Source organism: Asterias rubens, chromosome 14 (assembly GCF_902459465.1).
Source record: "Asterias rubens chromosome 14, eAstRub1.3, whole genome shotgun sequence".
In the NCBI taxonomy this organism is placed as follows: Eukaryota; Metazoa; Echinodermata; class Asteroidea; order Forcipulatida; family Asteriidae; genus Asterias; species Asterias rubens.
In genome coordinates this window covers 13,167,934-13,188,350 of record NC_047075.1, presented here as the reverse complement: position 1 = coordinate 13,188,350, position 20,417 = coordinate 13,167,934, and the positions used below count along the sequence as shown (strand labels likewise).

The window sequence follows — 20,417 nt, the reverse complement described above, 5'->3', positions numbered from 1 at the left end:
AGAGGGAGCTGTTTCTCACAATGTTTTATCCTATCAACAGCTCTCCATAACTCATTACCAAGTAAGGTTTTATGGTTAAAATTATTTTGAGTAATTACCAAATAGTGTCCATTGCAGTTCCCACAGCCACATTTGTTGCGACAACCCTCCATCCATCCCCATAGGCTAAAACAATGGAAGATGGGCCTAAATTTATCCCATGCAAGCATACAACAACATAATGAAGACTTAACTTTTAAGTTTTAAGAGTTTACTACTGAAAGATTGCAGTAAAAATTACCAAAATGCACACATACCGCTTGCCGTATGATGCAATGAACGTTGATTGACGAAAACCTCAGAAACAAATACTCAAAAAGCATGAATTTACACTGTAGGCTGTACACATGGCTTCCAAACAACACAGTGTTACAGAATAGCTATTAATTATAATTTGTTGAATAGGATGCTTGCAGGATGGGTGAGATTTACTGGGATATTTTCAGTACTCAATGCATATGATAAAGATCATAGAAATGTCCGCCATGTTGATCAATGTTTGTTTGTTAGTTGTAAAGTATCTCCAGTTAGATTGTGATCATTACACACCAGAAAGTAAAGAAATATCAACTGTTCCAATTACCCAACCGATTTTATAGACTCCTTGGCATTGCAGATTAATCTTTGGTAGCTCTGGGCCCATGTTGACCTTTACTTCCGGGTCAACCGGGAAGTAAGATCTTATAACAAGAGCTACACAACTTTTTTGAAACCTTTTTTCAGTTATTTATTCCTTGGGCAATGAAGCACCTAATCCAAGCAAAACAACACGGAACAGCTTCGTGTTTGTTCACAAACACTTAATGTGTAGTTATTATTATTCTTTGTTTCTCCCTAAATCCCATAGTGTGTGTACACGTTTTTGCGGCAGCCTAATCTCCTAAACCATAATACGAAAGAGTGAGTTTATTATACCAATTTGAAGCTTAGAACATAAGCTTAATTCTTATCGTAAAATATGTAAAAATTGTTTATTAATAAGCCTTAATTAAGCTTGTGAATATTTAATAAGCAAACCAAGTTAACACCATATCTCAAAAAGTATCCCATTTTCGACCGGTGTTATTGCGTTTTTTTGTTCATAATACATAGATTTCTTATGGTCACCAAAATTTGACAAGCCTGAGCATGGTGCGTCGTGGACCGGGTTCATTTCAGGCGATGAGCGTGGACGACGAAAATAGACCGCCCGGGATTTGGAATTATTTACGGGTAAAGTCACCTTGTTCGCGCCGGGGACCATTTGCCTAAACTAATTCCAGTATTTCGCGTTATGTTCGGAAATTAGACCATGACAAACAAAAACTCTTTGACAGGAATACAAAACCAGAGATTTGATTATGCTGACGTTTCTCTGGTGGTTGAGTGGCTCAGTTTTATAGAGCTGCTTATAATAAACAGGCAAAACATTTTGCTTTACAAAATTGCAGAAATTGAGCAGAACACCTGGATTCACAACTGGAACATGAGGCATGGTTAAGCTGCTTTTTGTGTTTAAAAAGCTATTATGTAGTTTGGTCCTTGGCCAATGGCTTTTAAAGGAAAGAATCGCAGGGCTGCTTACGTATAAATCAGGGAACTGTGCTTACGTTAAGCGTATTTTACAGCTTAGCAGGGAATGTTTTCTTCACGTCACTATTCGCATCAACAAATTTGCTACAGTTGTCTAATTGTGCTCAACTCCTGGGAAACTTTCACTGCGAAAACAGTGACTTAAAAATTTGATTTGCATTCGCAGGAAAACCGTGCTTTACTTGTGACAAAAGTAGCTTTAGTGTTAAAGTCACGACTACAAATTATTATTTGAGTCGCAACTACTGTTTTTCTCTACTCCGTTATAATCGTGTCCATACATCGACTACAAAATTTGTCCCGACTACCTGTTTGGTGAACCAGTTGTGTTGCTTACTACTATTCGCAACATAATTAATATTGCCCTTGTGGCATAGCGGCACAAATTTTGAGAATCCGTACTTTATCTCGACAAGTGTCGTAGTTTATTTCACATAAAGCTTATTTCACAGCTTAGCAGGGATATTTTTGCTTGTGCGCGGGGAAACTTATCGTGTGTAATCTTTGCTTTGAACTAATTGCACAGATATTTCAGCGCCTGCACAGTAAGCGGAGAATGGTGGTTGTATAATAAATTGGCAGAGTTTGGTTGAAGCAGACAGAGCCATAAAACTGGGCCGTGTTCTATAGGGGAAATTATAGCTTGACATTTTATGACAGTTTTGGTCTCTGCGACGTACACAAACAAATACAGACATTAGTCAGATACAGACATTACGGTGCAGAAATCGTGCAATTGAAATGTCTCATAAGAGCGCCCCCTATCGGGAGGAGTAGGAAAATAAAGGAGTATCCTAGAAATTAATTATGTGTTTTTAAACACGTAAAATAATATCAAATGGAAGCTTTAGGATGTTTAGCTTAATTCCTATCATAAAACATATTAAAATGATTTATTAATTAACCACCAGTGACCCTCATTTGCATATTAATTAGGACATCTTTGCAGCATCATATCTCAAGAACTTCACGGCCGACTTTTGAACTGTTTGTTCTTAAAGACTCCTTGGGGGGGTGGAGATTAATTTGAAAAAACTGACCTCAAGTTGACCTCCACTTCCGCGTCAACCGGAAGTGTCACCATATCTCAAGAACTATACAGCAGATTTTCAAAATATTTTCAGTTATAAACTCCTTAGGCATAAATTATTAACTTTAAAAAACCGTGACCTCAAGTTGACCCCTACTTCCTGTTCAACCGGAAGTTGGACCATATCTCAATAACTATGCAACAGATTATAATTTTTTGTTCAGTTATAGACTCCTTGGACATTCAAGATTAGTTTGAAACAACTTTGACCCCATGTTGACCTTTACTTCCGGCTAAACCGGAAGTGAGCCCATATCTAAAAAAGTACAAAGCTAATGTTCAAACTTCGGTTATAGACTCTAAGGCAATAAATATTAGCTTTGGAAAACTATGACCCCAAGTTGACCTCTACTTCTGGGTTAACTGGAAGTGGGACTATATATCAAGATCTACACAACCGATTTTATAGACCCCTTGGCATTGCAGATTAATCTTTGGTAGCTGTGGGCCCATGTTGACCTTTACTTACGGGTCAACCGGGAAGTAGGACCTTATAACAAGAGCTACACAACTTTTTTGAAACCTTTTTTTCAGTTTTATATTCCTTGGGCAATTAAGCACATAATCAAAGCAAAACAACACGGAAGAGCTTCGTGTTTGTTCACAAACACTTAATGTCTAGTTGTATTATTAATATTAGACCAACTAACGTTGTTGAGAGCGTGGTCTAAAACAACTAGACATAAGAATTTGTTTGATAACAAATTCGAGGTGTTCGGATTTCTGGCCTGAATTAACGAGCCATCACTTTTTAAGTTTAGTTGACTGGGGAGATAGTGAGCTATGCTGTGTGTTGAGCCCAAAATAACATGAGTTGTTACTTTAACTTCCGATTTCGACCGGAAGTAAAGGTCAAATGGGGTCACGTTGTGCACCGCATTTGTAGATCTTTATAAGAGGTTTCATGTACAAAAAGAATCTTGAACGTAGCTCTTTTGGTTTTGAAGATATGATTTTTCAAATTATTTAAGGTTTATTTCACGTTTATTTAACGTAATGACGTCACCATTCCAAAAAAGTTGCGGTGCCGTCTACTCACCGAGGTTGATGTTCATGAGAAGTTTCAAGTTCATACAAGTTTCAGTTTTTCTCAAAATTGGCGGAGAACGTTCAGGCAGAAGAAGACGGAGAAATGAAGGTTTGTCATATTAAACTTCAGCTTCCGGTTTGACAGGATTTAAAGGTCAAATGGGGTCACACTTTGTGCAAAACATATAGAATTGCCAGAGAGCTCAAAATTGATGTAATGATTATTAATGTACCACGTTTCATTAATAAGATACACAATTTTGTATGTACAAACTTATACTTCCGGGTTCGACCGGAAATGAAGGTCAAATGAGGTCACACATTGTAAACATTTGTAGAATCGTCGAAGGGCCTTAAAATTAAGTTATTATATTAATACACAAAATAATATTATTCAGATACGATTTTTTATAAAACAAACTACTACTTCCGGTTTCGACCGGAAGTAAAGGTCAAATGGGGTCACACCCTGTGTAAGATTTGTTTAATACTTCATGACCTTTCATATGGTGTAAAGATCACGTATGTAGCATATCTGATTCTGGAGATATGAGTATTTTAATAAAAAACTTCAATTTAATATAATGACGTCATCGATGACGTCATCATTCCAAATTTTGTTCTTTGTCATATACCCCAGATAGCAAGGACGTGTTGGGCCAACACATGGTATTAGGGTTGGCCCAATGTTGGTTGATCACGTTGGCCCAGCTTGGATCTGCTCATCGGGTTAACATTGGCCCACTATGTTGGTAAAATGTTGGGCCATTGTCGAGTCCCTACCTCGGGCCAACCTGAATTCTGCAATTGGCCTAACGGTACCTTTGCGTTTGGGCCAACATCGGTCTTTCAATGTTGGTCCAGTGTTCGATATTCGTTGGGCCACAGTAGCCCCTAGCATGTTGGTTATGTTGGCGGGAGGTTGGGCCAACCTTAAAGTTGTCGATGGACCAACGTTAGTTTTAATGTTTTGCCCCCCCCCCCCCCACACCAATGCTGAAGAGCGAAGTTGGGCCAACCTTAAAGTTGCCATTGGACCAACGTTAGTTTAACAGTTTGCCCCCCCCCCCGACCACTGTGAATAAGACAAACATTTCTCATAAGTTTGACCTGCAGGCCCAGGTACTCAAGAGTTCATTTTCCAAAATAAAAATATAACAAACTGAATAAAGTAGGTCACTGAAAACATAACAGTTGAGAACACTTTGATCTTTTTAAAGAATCTTTAATATAAATGGAGACCAAGAAAGTGTACTCCCAAGTATGTAAGAGAAAAATGCAACATTTATGTATTTGTTTACCTTAATGGTTTTATAAACTTCTTGCTACAACACTTTAATTATTAACTTCTTGTACTATTGACAAACATAAATCTGATTAAGTTAGGCTACAGATGAAAGGCATTTTTCAGAGTAAACAAAAGGTAAATTAATTGGTCTTTTGTCAACAAAAACTTGGATCTCTAATGTGCATAAAAGCCAGCCACTGACATGTCATAACACTATTAATTTGACATAATTTATTATGGACATGCAAATGCTGTAATAATGAACTTTCATTATCAAACTCAAGCAACATAATTTCTGTTGTTTTAACCAACATACTTAAAAAGTTGGGCTCAAAAAGTCGCTCTTTTAACACAAAAAGTGAAAACACTTGTTATCAAAACAACCTTGCTTTTAAGTTGGTCCCTCACAACAATCCTTTAGATTATTTTTAAAATCCTTCAGAGTGTACCTTGTGCATAAAAGCCAGCCGCTGACATGTCACACCATTAATCTGACACTGTGAGAATGCAAATAGCTATGAATTTTTATTTTCAAACTCAAGCAAAATAACTTTTTTTAACCAACATGCATATGGGTTAATGACGACCACAAGACCACATGGCACAAAACAATCTTTGCTTGTTCCACTTGAAAACACGTGTCCATCTGTATGGGATTTTTTTCACGACAAAAAAAGTAAATATAAAAATAAAATAAAAGCTTCTTTTTTCTAACATTACATTTGAAACTCAAGTTGGGCTCATTAGAAAAGTAGTACAAAAAACGTGAATGCACTCGTGATCAAGGCAACCTTGCTATTGAGTCCCTGATTACCATTAATGATTATGAGTTCAATCAACTTCAAACATCGAAACAAGATGTGTATAGTACAAGCTTGATGTAGTGACATACAATAGTAGAAGATTTTACATTCTCTAAGAGTGTATTATAATTCCTCACTGATCTGAACCAAAATCTCTAGCTGCATGCAGGCTCCCTGGTTTTCATCGATCAGGGACGGTCATGTTCATCACTGGAACCATAGTCTTCAGTAGATTCCTGGCTGACATTTTCGGAAGGACTAACGCTGGCCTGACGTGCTCTTCTCGCCCTTCCACCATCACGGTCTTTGGCATAGCGAAACCAATCTTTTATGATGGAATCTATCTCAGCATTTGTCGCAGATCTGACGGCTGGATTTCTGCGAACAGCTCCTGAATTAATTTGAGAAAATTTGAAAACAGGTTAACTGAAATAAAATATATACGAACAAGTGATACGCAGGGCCCAATTTCATAGAGCTGCTTAAGCAGAACAAATTGCTTAAACAATTTCTGCTAAGCAACAACAAACAGGATACCAGTCCCATTTGCTACATTTTAAATGATATTTCAGCTGGTAAACTTTTTCCTTGTAAGCATAATTTTGTTTTGCTTAGCTAGTTTCTATGCTTAAGCAGCTCTATGAAATTGGGCCCAGATCGTGTTGCCCGTTTATTGTGGTCAATCCCAATTAAGTTTTGCGCCCTTAGAAAATGTTAAATTTTATGCATTTTCTTTTAAATGAGCTAAAATAATTCCTCAAAGTTCTCTGACCTGCAATTTTGGAACCCCCAACCAAGGATCATTCCATCAAAGTACATTCAAATCCATAAGACTCTGCTGACAAAGCATTCAACCAATAACCTCTGAATGTAGCCCTTCAACAAACCAGGGCTCCCTGTATCCAAGTCTCATCTCACATAGATGGTCATACTGTCATACGGCTACAGTGATACAGAATTTAGGTCTGTGTCTCACAAAACTTGGCTACCCAAAAACGAATTAAAATTTACACAGTCAGTTTCCCTTGTGGTTATATTGCTTATTACACACAAATTGTATTAGTTTACAAGATTGTCCACAATTATAAGTCATACGTGATCTTTCAATGTGGGTAGTTTGGTAAACTAATTAAACTGTTATCATCTCTTAGACTTAGTTTTCGAGTTATATTTTCAAGTATGTTTGTTCTATATTTTCATTTTCTGACCCAACTTGCGCTTTGTGTGGCTGTTAATACTTACGATGTACAACATTCACCAGACGAAGTTTACAGAAGGCCTCCTTTGTGCCTTTTCCAATCCAATTAAACTGCTTTGCAAGGTCATTGGTCAATATGCAGACAAGAATTCGTCTGACCGTACTGCCAAGATTCTCTCCACCAATATTGGATAAGTAAGTGACCTTTAAAAAATTTGAAAACAAAAATCAGCAGATAGACAATAGTAATGATCCTGCCGTAGTGGATAACAGTGGATAATAACAATTCAGCATGCTTTCTACATTAGCGTTAATCCAAGGAGACATCAGTTTTACTGTCAACTTTCTATTCCTACGTAAAGAGTTGTGTGTGGAAACATTTTTGCATCCTAATGATAAATGCTTGGTAAAATAATTATATGCTTTCCAAAACAAAAACGTTCCGCAAGAAGTAGTTAGTAGTGTAAAAGAATTAAGAGTTTGTTTCCAAAACGCAATAAATGACAACTGTTATTTTTGTTTTTGGTAAAATGATGATGGTTGTTTTATTCGAAGAAAAAAAAAAGTAACCACAAACATGATTTAGAAACTCAGGCGATTTTACAAATTGTGTTTTATCATCCAATCAAGCTATGGAAAAGAAAACAAAATTATCTTTCTTTCTGTTTTTGAAATATTGAATCTGAGCATTTTTTTGTGATTTGTTTTCTAATGGAAATTAACTCTTTGAATGTTTCCAGCATTTTGCCATGAAAAACAAAAAAACTTACCAAAAGCTTCTCCTTCTCGAAATTTTGAAGGAGGGCCTCCAGGTCTCTCACATCCCTCAACAATTTCAAGGGAAAAGTCAATCCTTCTGGCAAACCACCATTATCTAACTCCTGTTGTGACGTATTGAGTTTTCTCGGTATTTGAATGAGCAGGGTTCGGTTTTCTGTAGTTATCATGGTTGCCTTTTCTATCAGGGTCAGTTTTCTTTCTTCTCAGTTGCTGATGAAAATAGTATAATGAGTGCCTAACCATTATTGTATTATAAGACATTTTTATATTGTATTAAAAGACATTTTCATGGGAACAAGTGCTTTTACCATGGGTATGAGTGGGAGCACATGGGCTTCATAATATGATTGGAAATTAGTGTATGTACACACAGGACTTTCCATCGAGTGCAGGTTGGTTAAAAAAATACCAATAATAGGCCTAATACACGGTTTTTATATAGCGCTTTTTCATGGGGTGTCTCAAAGCGCTTCCGACATTATTACCCCTGGTCACTGGGCCTTAAATCATTCCTTAAACCATCTCAGCTCCCTGGGGAGTATACAGCCTGTGCGACAATTATATGCGCTACATGGCTAAACCAATGACAAGAACCATCTCTGCCCTCACAGGTACCCATTTACCCCTGGGTGGAGAGAAGCAAAGTTTATTAAATATTCACCCATTTTCTGAAATTCCCGGTAATCTGTTTTACCCTGTGTTGGTGTGTTAACCATGGTCCTGAACAAGTTATGGGTTTAGCTTAACCTGTGGATATCAATATGGCCCATCATAAATAGCATGTACAAAACTGGATTGTCCAAGGGAGCTTCAAGACACATTGGCGCGAACCAACACAATGAATGCATGCAAAGCTGTTCACTTTTGACAGTATTTTCTTAACAAGTGCTTAGTACAAGTAGAGCTCAACCGCTAAGTAAAAACAAAGTCTCTGGAATTTCAGAAAGTGGATGAAAAACCCCTTCAACAGGTTTGCATGTGTGACAGGTGTAGAAAAAACTTTGTTCAGTTACCCTTCCACTGTTTATTTCCAATTTAATCTCTTCCAGCACCCTGTACAAGTTAATTTCTAGGAATGTTCTGTAAGACAGAAGTTTTCCACCTTTTATTGCTGTACATTGAATCACTGGTCTTGCTTTTGGTCAACGCTTTGTAATCAATACAGTTGTTTTTTTAATTATTTTTTTAATGAGGAAACCTACAATTTGAGTCGCTGTCCTACTTTTTGCATTTCCTTGTGTCTTTACCCTATTCTATCCTTAGATTAATTGAGTTTTTCTGAAGTGAGTTTCCCCAACGTTTAGTTTTATTTACTTTATTCAAGTGATCCATTTTCTGGGTTACACATGCATTCATTGTGTTGGTTCGCGCCAATGTGTCTTGAAGCTCCCTTGGCCATCCAGTGTTGTACATGCTAATTATGATGGGCCATATTGAGATTCACAGGTTAAGCTAAACCCATAACTTTGTTCAGGACCTGCAGACCATGGTTAACACACAACACAGGTTACAAGCTTTTTAAAACCATCCTGTATGAGTACACATACAATACAATCTGTTTTTCCCCTTTTAGTAATAGTAGAAATAACACCACCCTGCCAGTCACAAAGAGTGAAGTACTTATTCAAAATACCTGTGCAAGCTGATGAGGACCGACTCAAACCCCCCGAAGACCCCGAAGACCCCGAGGGTGACCCCGAAAGGATGAGGCTTGGTGGTGGACATGGCAATTCTGATGGGCTGTTGTTAGATGTGGAATTCACACTGCGACGTGGCTGAATTGCAGTAACAATTTCTTCATCTGATGATGCATCCTGCTGATAGCGTGGGTTTGGCCTGATGATGTTTGTTTTTTGTGTGGTGAAAAAAGGAAACAATAAGCACTCATCAAGCTCAGAAATTCAGAATACAAAACTTTGTCATATTCATCAAGATAAAGAGTGAAGGCTTTCTAACATTATGGGATTTTCCAGAAATTACAAGAGTCACAGTTACAAGATAGCACGTTTAATTTATTTGACAAACATATTCCCAAGATGAAGGGGAAACCCCGTCAGTTGAGACACCAAGTCTTGTTAGCAAGCAAATTTCAGAGTGACACATTTTTTATTTTTTTTTAAGATTCTTCTTTTGCAATGTTTCCTTGGTTCATGAGTTACACTGCGAACTACCTTGTGCAATATCAGCTAATGAAATACATGTATATACAGCAAATTATTAGGGGTTCGTGCATCGCAGTTTTTTTAAATATTAAGGCCGAGACCTGGAACCCCTAAGTTTTCTAAAGGAAAGAACTGACTTTGTTAATTATTTAATAATTATTATTATTATTTTTTTTATCCTTTCCTGTAATTGACGGTTGTCCGCTGTTGGTTTGGTCAATAAATATATAATATAATTGTGATTAAAAATAATAATAAAAAAAAATAAAAATTAAAAAATATTCTGGACATGCCTTTAAGTTCCCTTATTCTATGCAGAACTGATTCTATGGATTTTACAATGGGCGGTTCAACATGATATCGATCACTACAAACCTCATAATTCTCTTGGGTGGCACTTCCGTTTCCATATCAGTTCCAATGTCTGATGTGTCTTGTGCCTGGCGCACTTTAGCCATGCCTTTCTCATAAGAGGCTGGGAAAATGAAAGAATTTCGGAAAATTAAGCCTGAAAATTTGTGAAAATGTTATTGTATAGTAACCAGCTTTGTAAAGTCTCTGTGCAGTTTTTCTGTGAACTAAATGTATTATATTAATAAATATGTTGGACAGAATTATAGATTTTGATTGGTCAAACCTGATCACATGGGGGTATGTAAACAGGTGATATAAAGACTGGCTCGGGACACTAGAGAACAAATGGGCCCCAAACCTGCATACATTGTGTACAACTAGTAGTTTACCATGTTTACTGCACACACACGCATACGTGCTGAAAATGTAATTTGTGCGCGTATAAACCTACATTTCCAGATATGGTGTTGTTTACAATCAGCAGAGCTCACAGTTGATTGTATCCCTTGAACATAAGTACAACAAAAAGGCAAAGCAAAATTGTCAAATGTTGACCATTTTAACAAATTGTTTCACAAAAAGGTATATATTAATGGAAGTCTTCACTACATGGTTTATAACCTTGGTTAATGGACCGCGCCCCAAGCTCGGTCCGTTAACAGTGGCCAGTTACCAACCCGGTAGCTATCAGGTGACTCTAAAATGTTGACAGCGGGCACTTACACCACAAGCCTTATCATGTCAACATCAACAAACGACATAAATCATATTTAGACATTAGGAACAAGAGTATGTTTTCAGAAATCTAGTTTTAATTGCCATCAACTCAAGTTAGCTACATATGGTTTGGCAAAGTTTCAAACAACACACCTGTTTTATACAGCACACGACAGGGGAACCGCTCATAATCATTGCTTGGTGGCTCGCACCTCTGTACAGCTCTGTCAATTCTGCCTTGTGTCTTGAATTTTGCAGGCCACTTGACAATGTTGTCTTCGTCCGTCAGCCAGCTCTCAGCAACTAGGGCCACAGTGCCCTCAATCTTGAACTCAACAACTGCGTACATTTCCCTGGAAATCAACTTTGGTTAAAAAAAAGCAAGTGTTTTTTCTGTGAAAAATGGGGGTCGCTTTCAGTGAAACAGAAATTCTTGAAACCATGTTCTTTTAGACAATGAAAAACAAAAAAATAAGGTTAAGTCCCTTTTGATACAATAGACTTGTGCTATTAGTTTTACTTTTCTATATTTAGATACTCTAGGTTGCCACAAATATCATTTTAGAGAAAATTTTTCATTTGTTAACTTGCTTTCGTTGCTTAGTAGACAAAATGAATTTCATGCAACTAAGATCCGAGTGTCAAGCTGTCAACCATCAAGACTTTTGTTTTTACCAAACTTGATGAGTCGAGCTATAACCAAGTACCCTCCTTTACATGGCAACATGGTGAATTTACACTTAATTTCTGATACTGAGCATGTATGGAGCACACCATCAAGCTTAGCAACTCTGTGTATTCCTAGGCATCCAGAGGGTAGGGGATAGTCAAAAAAATTGTCTACAGATTTGAACACCTCGTACACAACAGTGACTTTGTCATTCAACAAAATATTTCGAACAACACCTAGACTGTCTTTCACTTTTATGCAGCTATCACTGGGTGATGATGAAATACTGTATGAATCAAGACGCAGTTCGGTATACTGCCGACAGTGGTTAGTGTTAGGTGGCAAAGGACCATTCATGTGCTCTTTCTTGCAGTCAGCTTTGGTTGTTTTCTGCCCACATGAACATGTTTGTCTTGGGGACGACTTTTCCTCTGAGAGACGTCGAATTACCTGTTGAAGGAAATTCTCGTATGGGAAACTTGAAATGTTATCAAGTGAGCCAAATTTGTTCGCCTCATGTGCCAAATGGAGTAGACCATGCACATTATATACCAGTTGATCTCTGCCATATATGCATTCAACCTGTTTGACAAATGTAAGAAGAAGCTGTTGTGCATAATCACAGTATAGTTGACACAGAGCAGGATTCAACAAAATGTGCATGGCTACAGAAAGAATAAGGAAATGCCTGTACACTTCAGTTTTAACATGCTCTTTCAAGACCAGTATTCCAGTATAAAGCAAGAATTGGCGAAACTCGGTTGCCTTCCATCGGTCAATTTCCTTAAGTGACCTTGGACGTCTCGCAAATTCTTTAGGGATGTTATTTCTGACAGCAATCAAAGCATCTGAACTTCCATTTATTTTACAGCTCTGCATTCTGCATCTCAAGGGACCTTTAATTAACAGGCGAAGTAATCGTTTGGTCACCCCCAAACACACCAAATGCATATAATCCAATGGAAAGGCAGACACCAATCCTAAACCAGTCTCCTGTAATGGACAACGTCTATGGTGATGATCCTCATCTACCATGTCAACAAACTCGGCATCTGTTCTCAGCCTGACATCAAACTTGGGATATATGACTTTTTTCAGCCATTCACCCTCTATCCAACACTTATCGCAACCATGGTAACCAGTGCATAATTTAACACATTTCACATATGCTCTTGCTGGAGCATCACAAATGACTGAAGAAACTTCAACAAAGAAATGCCTTCCATCAAAATGAAAACCATCATTCTTTAATTTAATAACTTCTTCTTTGAAATCATGTAGGTACTGGGCAAGGTTGGAGGGTTTGGTTTGCCCAACAAATAATGCAATGATAAAAGGCTCTCTACAGCTCTGCAAGCAACCTAAAATTGGCCAGAACTGCGTACTACTGCTTCTAAAAAGGGGGAGACCGTCAATATTGATTTGCAGCTTCAAAGGAGTTTCTGTGACTGAAGTGAATTCAGGATGCGAACTAAATCTGTTTTTGATATTCTCCTCAATACCAAAGTAATGATACTGCCCACCTGCCATATGTTTTACAGTGTATGAAGTCTGGGTTCGCAAAAGAGTTCTTGGATCTTTCGGCATTGAAGGAAAGTAAGGGATAAGGACATTTTGCAATGAGCTCAGAGCCGACATTGGAATTTGAAATGTCTTTGCCCACTCAGCAATGTCACTGATTATCTGTTTTCCTGCTACATCGTCAAGCTCATAGTCACTTTCTCCTGCACTATTATCACTTGATGAATGCAAATCAAAATCAATCACGTTACTTTCAATGTGGACTTCAGAGTGAGTTGATGGCTCCACTGAATTCGCATCATCAGTGACATGTGACAAAATTTCTGATTCGTTTCTTGATGCAGTAACTTGAGTAAGTGTAGAAGAGTCCAAAATATCTGAATCATACTGAGCTTCTGAGTGACAAGAAATAAACTCAGTGTCATCAATTATGTCTTGTATGTGTTCTGCAATTCTTCCCTTTAGTTTTCGCCTTTTTGTCCAATATGATGCCCTTATCATTGTGAGTTTTTTCCTGTTAACATAAATGTATTCATTTATTTTTGTTTTTTGGTTGTGTTTGTTTGTTTATTTATCAATTTATTAATTAATTAGGCTAATTAGTTTATTATTATTATTATTATTATTGTGGGGGGGGGGAATGTATATCAACATTGAGTGTTTTTACACCCTGTACAATACCAAAATTTGCCCAGTTTATATAATTCACTGATGCCCAAGAATTCTCAGGGCTTTACTAAACCAACATGGCCAATGCCTAGGGTTAAGTGTAACGTTGCTTGGTACGTTTCCTGATGATGCCTTGCCAAGGACTCAATTAACAAAATAACTCAGTATTAATTAGATGTGCTGTACATTATTTTAAGCACTGTAACTGGGCCGCAACAAGTCTAATGGTAGACAGAAATAAGCAACAATAAAACAATCCGTCACGTTTGAAAAAATGGTAAGGAAATTCGGCAACTTACTAAATCAGATTTCTGGACACATTTTTGTTTAGGCCTACAGCAAAAAAAACACTTGCATGTAAACAGTTTAAAACCTAGAAGGAATTTTATGGATTATGTGACGGCCAATAATAGCCTTCCTTTTTTATGTTACGCTGTTCAGAGTACGTTTTTGAGTACTAAACCAAGTCTTGCCAAGTGGTAGGCCAATCGTTTTCGGTTTTGGAATAGTTCGAAAAGCCCCAATTTAATTTTATTTAGTGGTTATGAAAATGAACATGGTTTCAAGATTCACTTATTTTAAATGTTCACAGAACGTACCTTTTCAGACTTTTAACGTGAATGTAGACTCGACCAGGAAAATGCGTAAGCTTGAGGCCTGCGTTGTAATTGTATGTACAAAAAACGACCATCCCATATGCCACACAGTACACACACAACTACAACTACAACGCGCACTGATATGTGCACGAGTCCAACTAGCTGCTGCACACAGCGTGTGAGTTTTGGCGCGCTTTAGCTGGCTTGTTGCCAATAATTGTAGCAATTTTGTTTAAGCCCCGGCGGGCGTACGCATTGAGTTGTATTGCAAAAATTAATGGAGCCACAACGTGGCCCGTGTTTCTATGGGTCGCCATTGCTCCGAAAGTGTGTTTCATCACGGGTCAACACTGTGCCAACTGTTCCTCAACCGTCATCCGATAGTGCACCACTACAGGGCCAACGAATAACTATCACAGGCCCAATTAACTTGGTGGTACCAATTTAATGTGTTTGGTCAACATGGGCCAACATTTAGCCAATAATAATTTAATGTAACGGGCCAACATTGTTCCAATTTATAACCACATCCGATCGTGCACCACTATATAGGGCCACGAACAGCTATCACAGGCCCAACGTGGTACCAATATTGAATGTGTGTGCTCAACATACGCCAACATTGAGCCAAAAATAATTTCATGTAGGCCTAATGGGCCAACATTGTGCCAATTTTCCCCATAACCTCATCCGATAGTGCGCCACTATAGGGCCAACGAATAGCTATCACAGGCCCAACGTGGCACCAATACTGGAATGTGTGTGTGATCAACATGGGCCAACATTGAGCCAATAATAATTTCATGTGTAACGGGCCAATTTCCCCATAACCTCATCCGATAGTGCGCCACTAGGGCCAACGAATAGCTATCACAGGCCCAACGTGGTGGCACCAATACTGGAATGTGTGTGTGATCAACATGGGCCAACATTGAGCCAATAATAATTTCAAGTTAAACGGGCCAACATTGTGCCAATTTTCCCCATAACCTCATCCGATAGTGCGCCACTATAGGGCCAACGAATAGCTATCACAGGCCCAACGTGGCACCAATACTCTGGAATGTGTGTGATCAACATGGGCCAACATTGAGCCAATAATAATTTCATGTAACGGGCCAACATTGTGCCAATTTTCCCCATAACCTCATCCGATATTGCGCCACTGTAGGGCCAACGAATAACTATCACAGGCCCAACGTGGTACCGATGTGGTGTACGTTGATGATGACGGCCCAATATTGGGCCGATTATAAAACAACGCCGACATAGGGCCAACCTTATTGGGACGTTGTCGGGCCACCGTAAGCTAATCGACCCAACCATTTGCCAATATATCATATGCTGAGCCAACATTGGCCCAACATGTGCTTGCTATCTGGGACACGCTTTGGTCTAAGTACGTGGTAAGTTTCAAGTCCGTACATGCTGTATTTTTTGAGATAGCAAAATAATTTTTTTTTTGACCTCGTGTACCATTTTCGTTGTGACGTAGCTATGACGTCACACATTATATTTTTAGAATGCTCTTGAGTTTAAAAAAATTTTATGCATTGGACATTTTTTCATATTTTTATTCACTTAGGCTCTAGAGCCCAAAATAACATGATTTGTTACTTTAACTTCCGGTTTCGACCGGAAGTAAAGGTCAAATGGGGTCACGTTGTGCACCGCATTTGTAGATCTTTATAAGAGGTTTTATGTAAAAAAAGAATCTTGAACGTAGCTCTTTTGGTTTTGAAGATATGATTTTTCTAATTATTTAAGGTTTATTTCACGTTTATTTAACGTAATGACGTCATCAATGACGTCACCATTCCAAAAAAGTTGCGGTGCCGTCTACTCACCGAGGTTGATGTTCATGAGAAGTTTCAAGTTCATACAAGTTTCAGTTTTTCTCAAAATTGGCGGAGAACGTTCAGGCAGAAGAAGAAGACGGAGAAAAAAAAAAAAAAAAAAAAAAAAACTTAACAATAACAATAGGTTTTCGGCTAAAAGCCGAACACCTAACTAGTTGTAATGGTCATATACCGTCGGAAAGACTAAAGAATAAATCATTCTTTAAGATTAGTTTTTTAATTGGAGGCATCATCCACCCTGAAAATCGGTAACTTTGTAAGTGTATTTCAGATTTGGAGGCTTTTGCGCAATTTCGTCTAATGAGTTTTGGAAGTTTGCCGTTGCCTATTTTGTTAATACAGGGCCCAGTGTGCTCATTTTTTTTTTATATTATGTGCTAAAATATACATTAACACTTTGATGCAATTTTGTGTTAAACGCGGCACCTAAAACCCAAGAAATTTGCACAATCTGAGAGGTTCAAACAGTTTAATTTCGGCAATAAGTCTTGGTCTAAGGGGGACACATTTTTACAATTATGACTTGCATTTTAAAAATATCCATTTAAATGTTGACCCAATTTTTTCTTAAATCAACAAAACAGTAGAATAAATAAAATGATCATTTTGGTACAAAATATTGTTGAAAAAACTACTTTTTAACCATTTTAGTAATTATTTTGGTCTACAAGGAGCCTGTCCTGCCGTATTGCCAATTGCTATATCCAACAAATAAGGAACAAATTAAAAACCCACTTCAACCACACAGCGCCTGTAATGTACATCCACCCAGCCCCACACACAGCCCCCCCCCCCCCCCCCCACACACACACTCACTGCTATTCCACACACCGCTATCGCCCACAATCCCAGCCCCCGTGAGCCGCCAGGCTCACAGCCTTGACGATCTTGTACACCGAGTGGCTTATGTGTTTCATTGTTTTTCTTCGCAAATCCATGGAAAATGCGGGGGGGGGGTGAGTGGATATGCAAAGATTTATTTCATGAATAATACATCATTCCTAATAGCCAATCACACACCGTTATTTGTTGGTTTAGAGGAAATGGATATGAATCATTAATTTACAGCCGTCCAATCAGCGCACAAAATTTGACCTTTATTTTGACCTTTATAACTGAGACCGTCCATTATGGGAATCGCGTCGTCGTCATCGAGCGGCCATTGCATTGTACACATGTTGTAGAAACTTGTATACCGTGCGACGTCTTTCTCTAAATCAAATTGTACAGCATATCTAGCAGAAAATGGCGTTTTGTTTGAAGTTCAAACCAGAAGAGTTAAATGGAGGCTTAACGTCTGCTGCCGACAAACTAGGAGTGAGTGACTTTCGTAGTCAGCAGCGATTTGCATTGGAAGCTATATTTCAAGGACATGATGTGTTTGTTGGTTTGCCAACTGGGTTTGGTAAATCTGCCATCTTTCATGCTGCACCGTTCTGTGCGAACTTTCTTCGACAGTCATATGATAGCATTGCAGTTGTGATTTCGCCACTTACAGCTTTGATGGCAGATCAACTTGATGCGCTGTAAATGTGGAGTAAAGGCAGCATGTCTTACAAGACACACAACCCCCAAAACCAAGTGTGCGATTAACAACGGAGATTATTCATTGGTGTTTGCTAGTCCAGAGGCCTTGTCTGTGAGTGGAAGGTCTCTGCTTGGTGTGACATCTACAGAAAGAACCTGTGTGGGATTTTTGTGGACGAGAGTCATTGTGTAAAGAAATGGTAAGTGCTTTATCAAAATTATCTGGTTGATTAAATTATAGGTTGCTGATATTTCATGACTTATTTGATACTCTATTCATTAAAAAAAACATTCCCCTTGTTTTGTTTATTTATGGCCTTTGTTGTTGGACTAGTCAAACAAAGGTCATAAACAAAACACTGACTTAACTTTATTATTAAAGTGACTAGTTAATAGGGCCAATTTGGATTAAAGAAATTTTGTTTAATCTCTCTAGTCAATTCTTTGTTCAACCCTAAAATCATTTCAAAAATTTACCCAGTCAGTTTCCCTTGTGGTCTAAACTGATATCTGAAACAAAGTCGCATCCCCTTAAAGTTACCCCCCCCCCCCCCCCGCTGCCGCTTCCCAGGTTGTATCGTAATTTGGGTGTGATCCCTGGCTACACGGCAGTTAACGGTTGTATGGCTTCTGACTGGCACCCCGAACAAAGATATTGACAAAATAGGGACACTGCCAATATAGGGCTAGATAAGCTCAGTTGGTAGAGCGCCGGCACGTTAATCCGGAGGTCGTTGGTTCGAATCCCACTCTAGTCAATTCTTTGTTCAACCCTAAAATTATTTAATTTTTTATAATTTAAATCGTCAGCCGGAAATTGACCAAAAGCTACACCAAATAATGCGAATGTTTTGGCATAGGTTAAAAACCTTGTCCATGCCAAGTTGCTGTATAATAATGGGTTGGTATGTTTGGGAGAACTTCCTTTTTTACTTACGAAAGGCCTGTACCCAATTTCATAATGCTGCTTTAAGGTTTCTTTGTAACGCTGCTTCGCATTGACCTAATGAAAAGTCACATGGAATTAAATCTGAGAAAGATTATGCTGGTCTTGTGTGTATTCATTTATTATCCTCATTTCATAAAAAGTTAATTAAAAATGTTTAATCATTTTTTTGCTTAATTTGCAGGGGCTATGGTGAAGGGAAGCTGAAAGCCTTTAGAAGCGAGTATTCACATCTTGGTAAACGGGTCTTTTGTGTCATCCAGTGTTCCAATTGTTGCCCTTACTGCCACAGCAACTTTGAAAACGCGAGAGACCATCATAAAATCGCTTTGCATGCATAATCCGGTCCTTATCATTGAAACGCCAAGGAGAGACAATATTAAACTAAATGTTGTCGTTTTAAATGTGAAAGACATTTTCAAAACTTTTGAATGGAAGTTGACAGAGCTTCTAGAGAAAGGTGCAGAGTCCGATAGAACAATTATATACTGCAGAACGAAGCAGCAATGTAACACTCTGTATGGACAATTTGAAAAGAAATGCAGCGTGCATCATCACAACAAAGGTTGTTTGCGAAATTCCATGCACAAACAGACGATGACGTAAAGACCTATGTTATGGAAAACTAGTGCAGAAGGCCACATCAGACTTTTGTTTGCAACTGTGGCATTCGGTATGGGGGTTGACGTAAAAAGTCTTCATTGTGTTATCCATTATGGACCACCCCATGACATTAAAGAGTTCATTCAGGAGAGTGGCAGAGCAGGGCGTGACGGACAACAGAGTACATCAAACTTAATTGTATACCCTGGTGCAAGCAGACACACCAGACCTGATAACCCCATGAAGAGATTCATTAATAGTACAACTTGCAGGCGAGAAGAGGCACTCTCAAACTTTGGTGGTCAGGACACAAACAACATTACAATGCACCTTTGCTGTGATATATGTTCCTCTCAATGTGACTGCGGAGAGGAAGCTTGTGGACACACATCTTTTGCAGAACAATCCCTAAGGCGAATAGCTCAGAGTGAGGACAAAGTTTTCACAACAAGAATGGTTGCCGAGAACCTGAAAGAGGAACTGAAAGGAAACATTCACAGCTATAGACTTGTGCTTCTTGCACCCTTGGGTGCAAAAAACATTTATTTTTCTGGAGGTGACATTACCTGCAGATTGCCATCATTTACTGCTAACAAGATTATTGAAGAATGTCATATGGCCTTTTCCTTTGAACAATTTAAGGCACGGTATGCATTGTATAAGGACATAGAGAAACGTGTGTTCGATATCATTCAGGAGACACTGAAAGATTGTATTTCTGTACCAGTATACCAGGACACGTCGGATTCATATGAGTCCGATTTGTCGTTTTCATCCACGGATGAAGAATACACCCGGCCAGTAATTTTGACGTCATCAGATTCTGATTGACCATCTTTCCAACCACCTATAAAGTATTAATTTAAGATTGAGGGCAATGCCATGGTAACAGCAAGTACAGTTTGACTCTAGACCACCTTGTTGAGCTGCAAATGGCTCCGCTTTTAACATCGGTCTCATCACTGTCACCATTACCTTGTTGAGCTGTAAA

At 38.4% G+C, this 20,417-nt stretch overlaps 2 protein-coding genes across 2 annotated transcripts; both read right to left on the bottom strand.

The window, feature by feature from the left end:
• Nucleotides 1–4,865: 4,865 nt before the first annotated feature.
• On the bottom strand, nucleotides 4,866–7,966 carry LOC117299180. The gene is made up of 3 exons (XM_033782640.1): nucleotides 7,790–7,966; nucleotides 7,064–7,223; nucleotides 4,866–6,212 (listed from the first exon to the last, which is right to left on the bottom strand). Exons 1-3 carry the CDS (start codon nucleotides 7,964–7,966, stop codon nucleotides 6,010–6,012), a joined length of 540 nt encoding a protein of 179 aa, XP_033638531.1. The 3' UTR covers nucleotides 4,866–6,009.
• A 20-nt stretch (nucleotides 7,967–7,986) lies between these two features.
• On the bottom strand, nucleotides 7,987–11,575 carry LOC117299179. Its single transcript, XM_033782639.1, has 4 exons — nucleotides 11,186–11,575; nucleotides 10,337–10,436; nucleotides 9,433–9,635; nucleotides 7,987–8,009 (listed from the first exon to the last, which is right to left on the bottom strand). Exons 1-4 carry the CDS (start codon nucleotides 11,379–11,381, stop codon nucleotides 7,987–7,989), a joined length of 522 nt encoding a protein of 173 aa, XP_033638530.1. The 5' UTR covers nucleotides 11,382–11,575.
• Between the last annotated feature and the right edge of the window lie 8,842 nt (nucleotides 11,576–20,417).